Raw genomic sequence first — 6,000 nt, forward strand, 5'->3', positions numbered from 1 at the left:
ACAGTATATAACTGACTCCTGTATAGACTCACAGTATATAACTGACTCCTGTATAGATTCACAGTATATAACTGACTCCTGTATAGACTCACAGTATGTAACTGACTCCTGTATAGACTCACAGTATATAACAGATGACTCCTGTATAGACTCACAGTATATAACAGATGACTCCTGTATAGACTCACAGTATATAACTGACTCCTGTATAGACTCACAGTATATAACTGACTCCTGTATAGACTCACAGTATATAACAGATGACTCCTATACTCCACATGTCGGTGGGATAACTGATGGCTTCATAATTGATCACCTCCGGAGCCACAAACTCTGGAGTCCCGAACAAAACCTTCAGAGTTCCTGCACTTTCTGTTGAAGGAGAGAGAGAAAAGATTAACTGATATATTGATTATCTATCAATATCACTGACGGAACAGAGGCTCATGTTAACACACAGTTAGCTCGTTAGCTTCACCTAGTCGCCTGGCGAGGCCGAAGTCGATGAGTTTGATCTTGCCGCCGGTCTTGTTGACACACATGATGTTCTCAGGTTTGAGGTCCAGGTGGACGATGCCCTGTTTGTGGATGAAGCTGACTCCGTCGATGATCTGCAGCATGTATTTGATCACTTCTCTTTCCGTCAGCTCAAAGTCTTCGTCGATGATCCGCTCAAACAGCTCGCCACCTGAGATCCTACAGAGCAAACACACCTGGTTGCTACGACAACTCGCGCAGAAAGAATTATTAGCTCCAAACATGAGAGTGAGTGAAACCATCAGCTGTTGATCAAACCTTCTGTACTGAGATATGCTACGTGCTAAGCTAATCTATGTTGAAAAACCATTAGCATTTTGCTAACTTAAAATGTGACTATATATATGTCTCTTTTATCTTTTAATCATCTTCAAATGTGGTGGGGGGTTTTTTCAACATAGATTAGCCTAGCATGTAGCATATCTAAGTACAGGAAACAAGAATTATTTTATTGTATTATTGTAATATTATTATAATGGATCAGCAGGTTGGACTATAATCACAAGTTTGGTCCAAAAGAACGTACAAATTAAAACAAGAGCTGCAAAAGTCTCAGTAATGAAGATATAATCAGATGTAATATAATATAAAGTAATCAGACCTGGGAGGAACGTTGGGAAACTACCAAAATAAGAGTCTGAATGTAAACAACTTCCTTCCTGTTCTGTGTCAGTGTGGATGTTTATCAGTTCCTCCCCGTTTATCTGCTAACATTAAGATCATTAAAGAAAAGAGTTCCAGACAATAAAGACAGAATATTTCTGCAGGATAAGCAGCTCTTATATAACTGAGTGTGTTTGTGCCGTCTGTCCATCACTCCCGTTAGCTCTAAAATTAGCCAGCAGGAAATAGCTGCTCTCAGATTCCTGTCATAGTTGGCCAGAAAGTTATTTTCCAGCGTTCTCCAAAGCAAAAACATCTCGTCTCTGTTTCCAGATCGGAGTCCGACTGCTCCGAGATCAGCTGCAGGTTTATGTTCCTCCGATCGGTCGACAACCGGTCGATCAGAACGTTACCGTGTTAATCAGAGAGCTTTAGCTTGTGGCTAGCTTTGACAGAGCCAGGCTAGCTGCTCTTACCTGTTTCCAGTCTTTATGCTAAGCTAATAAGCTCCTGGCTATAACTTCATGTTGGTTCCTGCTTTAGGGTTCTCACCTGTTTATTATTTATTAAGTGTGTAAGCAGGTTGAACTGAGTACGGGAAGTTAGGATGATATTAATCAATCCCATTAATACTGTTAGGTTAATAAAGTTATTGTCCATTTCAGGAGCATCTCGACGTGTTTACTGACATTTAAATAAAGAACAAACTGCCCTGCAGCTAATGTGTGGAACAGCATGTAGCGGCTGTAAACTGTGATTAGTGTTCATTGTTTTCTGGATGTTTTCTTACTTTAAACTAGTCGACTAATCTAAACTTAAATTTCCGTTTAATCAACAGTGAAATTAGTCGTCAGGAACATCTGTAGTTGTGACTCTCCAGCTACAGTCGTTCACTAACGAGCCAAATATTGATTATATTCTATATATAGATCAGATATTAGCTGTGAGATTCGTTGGTTACGTACATCTCGAGCACCATGACGATGTCAGACTTGCCCTCGAAGGCGTCGATACACTGGACCAGTTTGGGGTGATGGAGGCTGTTCATGATGCCGATCTCCTGCCGGACGTTCTCCTTCTCCTTCGCCGAGTACGCCTTAATGAACTTCCCCGCCCACACCTTCTTCGTGGCCTTCTCTACCAGTTTGAAGACCTGACCGAACTTCCCCCTGTCGCACAAACACACCTTAATGACACTGACAGCTTCACAACACCTGCAGATTCATAACAACAACAACAACAACAACAATAATAATAATACTGATTATCTGTTTGAATTTTCTTTGTGCTCTATAGTAGCGAACTGTTAGCTGATTCAGCTCTAGAAGGTGAGGTGTGAGTGGGAGGAGCCTTACGTTCCCAGCCTCTCCTCCACGTCGTACAGGTCCTTCACCTTCGTGTCCGTCCTGACGCTCACGTCTCTGTAGTCCGGCTCTTTCTCTGAGTCTGACACAGAAACACAGAGGTCAGAGGTCAGAGGTCACTGTATGTGGCACAATATTACATCGTATTATGTTACGTCGTGTTTAGTCACGTTATGCTATGTTATGAGATGTTGTGTTATCGTCGTACCTTCGTCCTCCTCCTCTGCCTCGGCCTCATCCAGGTTCTCTGTCAGACAAACAGTTAGTGAGTTAGTTACTGCTCTGCTTCATTAGTCCTGGTTTAGTGGATGGATTTAGGAATGGAACACACCCCGATTAATCGTCTTCAGAAAGCCTCTGATAGAGCTGTTAGTCTGATACAGCGTTATCCAGCTAACCCTCCACAGACCTCCATTATAACAGACATCTGATAACAGGACACGTCCAACTGCAGACGACTCAGTTACTCTAAATGTAGGAATTTTACTCTGTGAAGGTTTTTATATTTGTAAAAGAGCTTAAAACAGCCAGTGGGAGTCGACTGAGCATCTGCTGCTAACATTAGCGCTGCCTGATGGTGGTGAAGACTACAACTCCCATGATCCCATGCTGCTTCACCGCCTCATCAAACTTCCTCTTGTCTTATTGTTTGGATGTAAGGCCCTCTAGTGGCAGAAATCACACATTGCAGTTTTATTTCACTCACCATCGTCCACCAGTCCGACAGTAACGGGTTCAGATTCAGCACTCGGCTCTCCGACCCCGTAGATGTTCTCCGCCCGGACCCGAAACTTATACTGACGCTCCGGCAGAAGGTTCTACAGACGAGACAGAACTTCAGCCGTTTATCTGCAGACAGGAGACCTGAATGTGTCTGTCTGTACCTTCAGTGACTCACCTGTACGTTGTAGGAGGTGCTGTTGCAGGACACCAGGTGTTTCCACTGCTGGTCCAAAGAGTCCCAGATCTCCAGGTTGTAGGACTGTACGGCGCTGCCTCCGTCGTATGTCGGCCCGTACCATGACAGAGTCAGACTGGCCCGCCGGATATCTGAGGCTGCAGGGACCCTCGCTGGGGGGTCGGGTTTATCTGAGGAGGGGGAGGGGCATTCAGGTCAACAGGGAACTGATCTACAACAGAAAGTCTACAGGTCCATCCTACAGGTGCTCCGGGAGCTCCGGGTGCGTCTTACCGACGATGGTGAGGTTGAGGGCGGCCTGTCGGAGGCCGAAGCTGTTCCTCAGCTCGATGGTGTAACAGCCGCAGTGTTCCTGCTGACCGCTGGAGATGGTGAGTTTACTGCTGCTGTCAGAGCTCTCTATGGAGATATCAGCTGAGCCCTCCTGGATCTGACACACACACACACACACACACACACATTGTTATATGATTGAGATCAAAGAATTTAATCAATAAATTCTACATGAACTAAAACTATGGAGCCGTTATTGTAGATAAACTATTGATCAATGTGAGCGGAGTGTATGTGTGTGCAGACATACAGATCAATGTCTGACAGTCTGATCACACACAGATACAGATACACTCCGCTCACATTGATCAATAGTTTCACTCCATATGAAACTGATCAGTTCCCAGCATGCACTGCAGCATGTGTGTGTGTGTGTGTGTGTGTGTGTGTGTGTGTGTGTGTGTGTCTCACTGGTTTCCTAAACTTCAACCAGGTGCAGTTGATGGGCGGAGCTCCAGAGAACTTGCAGAGGATCTCGACCTTCTCTCCCGCCAGGATCTTCATGTCCTCTGGGAACTGCAGGATCTGAGGAGGCAGAGCTGCACACACACCAACGACCAGCGATCAATAACCAATAACCAATAATCACTGTGCTGTAATGAGGGTGTGTGCGCGTCACCTTGTTTGGGAGGAGTCTTGGCAGTCGGTTTCTTTATTCTGGCTTCACCTGAAACACAAACACAACAGAGGGAATCAAACCTGTGAACTGATCGGATCCACTTCTGGAACATGCTAGCTGCTAGCTAACAGTCCACAGGAAATCAACACCTACAGTCAGCGGCTGGTTAGCCTAGCTTAGCATAAAGGCTGAAAACAGGGGGAAACAGGTAGCTTAGCTTAGCATAAAGACTGTAAACGGGGGGAGCAGGTAGCTTAGCTTAGCATAAAGACTGTAAACGGGGGGAGCAGCTAGCTTAGCTTAGCATAAAGACTGTAAACGGGGGGAGCAGCTAGCTTAGCTTAGCATAAAGACTGTAAACGGGGGGAGCAGCTAGCTTGTGCCACTAAATGAACCTTCAGGTGAGATAATAAATGATTTATATTCACACAAAGAAACAATCAATAAACTGAATCTGTGTTTAATATGTTTAAAAAGAGGAAACTTATAAATATATAAATGTATAAATATATAAATGTATAATATATAAATGTATAAATATATAAATGTATAAATGTATAAATATATAAATGTATAAATATATAAATGTATAAATGTATAAATGTATAAATGTATAAATATATAAATGTATAAATATATAAATTTATAAATGTATAAATGTATAATATATAAATGTATAAATGTATAAATATATAAATGTATAAATGTATAAATATATAAATGTATAAATATATAAATTTATAAATGTATAAATGTATAAATATATAAATATATAAATGTATAAATGTATAAATATATAAATGTATAAATGTATAAATATATAAATGTATAAATGTATAATATATAAATGTATAAATATATAAATGTATAAATGTATAAATATATAAATGTATAAATGTATAAATATATAAATATATAATATATAAATGTATAAATGTATAAATATATAAATGTATAAATGTATAAATATATAAATATATAAATGTATAAATGTATAAATATATAAATGTATAAATATATAATATATAATATATAAATGTATAAATATATAAATGTATAAATGTATAAATATATAAATGTATAAATATATAATATATAATATATAAATGTATAAATATATAAATGTATAAATGTATAAATATATAAATATATCTCGTACAGCTGCCAGTGAGTCTCGGCTGTTCGTGTGGGAAGAATGTTTCTGGAGCAAACAGGAAGTCTTCTTCAGGGCTCAGAAGAAGAAGAAGAAGAATGTGAGTGTCTCTGACGACCATATATGGTCATTCTAAAAATAGTTCCTGAGGATGCAGGAACCGGTTCCAGGACCGGTTCTGTTGATCCTGACCAGAACCAGAATCTGCACATGAACTCGAGCACACCTGAGAGACGTACTGATAGATTGATTAATAATAATAATGATCAATTAAAATGTTTATCATTATAGGGGATGTACGGCTACAACAGACCATAATAGTAAAACCAGCAGGAACGATGTCATAAAACTTATATATCAAAGCCCCTGTCTTAGCTTAGCATAAAGGCTGTAAACAGGGGGAGCAGGTAGCTTAGCTTAGCATAAAGGCTGTAATCAGGGGGAGCAGGTAGCTTAGCTTAGCATAAAGACT

At 40.3% G+C, this 6,000-nt stretch overlaps 1 protein-coding gene across 3 annotated transcripts in view; it reads right to left on the reverse strand.

The window, feature by feature from the left end:
* The window catches only part of LOC127365104 (myosin light chain kinase, smooth muscle), a 55,975-nt gene that overhangs the window by 5,271 nt on the left and 44,704 nt on the right, over nt 1-6,000 (reverse strand). For all 3 annotated transcript variants that reach the window (XM_051402832.1, XM_051402831.1, XM_051402833.1), the window contains 10 exons: nt 4,376-4,423; nt 4,168-4,295; nt 3,697-3,853; nt 3,403-3,593; nt 3,211-3,322; nt 2,713-2,751; nt 2,496-2,586; nt 2,106-2,309; nt 479-696; nt 249-372 (listed from right to left, as the gene is read on the reverse strand). In XM_051402832.1, the coding sequence (XP_051258792.1) occupies nt 249-372; nt 479-696; nt 2,106-2,309; nt 2,496-2,586; nt 2,713-2,751; nt 3,211-3,322; nt 3,403-3,593; nt 3,697-3,853; nt 4,168-4,295; nt 4,376-4,423 (1,312 nt within the window). The remainder of the gene's footprint in view (nt 1-248; nt 373-478; nt 697-2,105; nt 2,310-2,495; nt 2,587-2,712; nt 2,752-3,210; nt 3,323-3,402; nt 3,594-3,696; nt 3,854-4,167; nt 4,296-4,375; nt 4,424-6,000) is intronic.

The sequence above is a fragment of the Dicentrarchus labrax genome, unplaced genomic scaffold, assembly GCF_905237075.1.
Source record: "Dicentrarchus labrax unplaced genomic scaffold, dlabrax2021, whole genome shotgun sequence".
Classification (NCBI taxonomy): Eukaryota; Metazoa; Chordata; class Actinopteri; family Moronidae; genus Dicentrarchus; species Dicentrarchus labrax.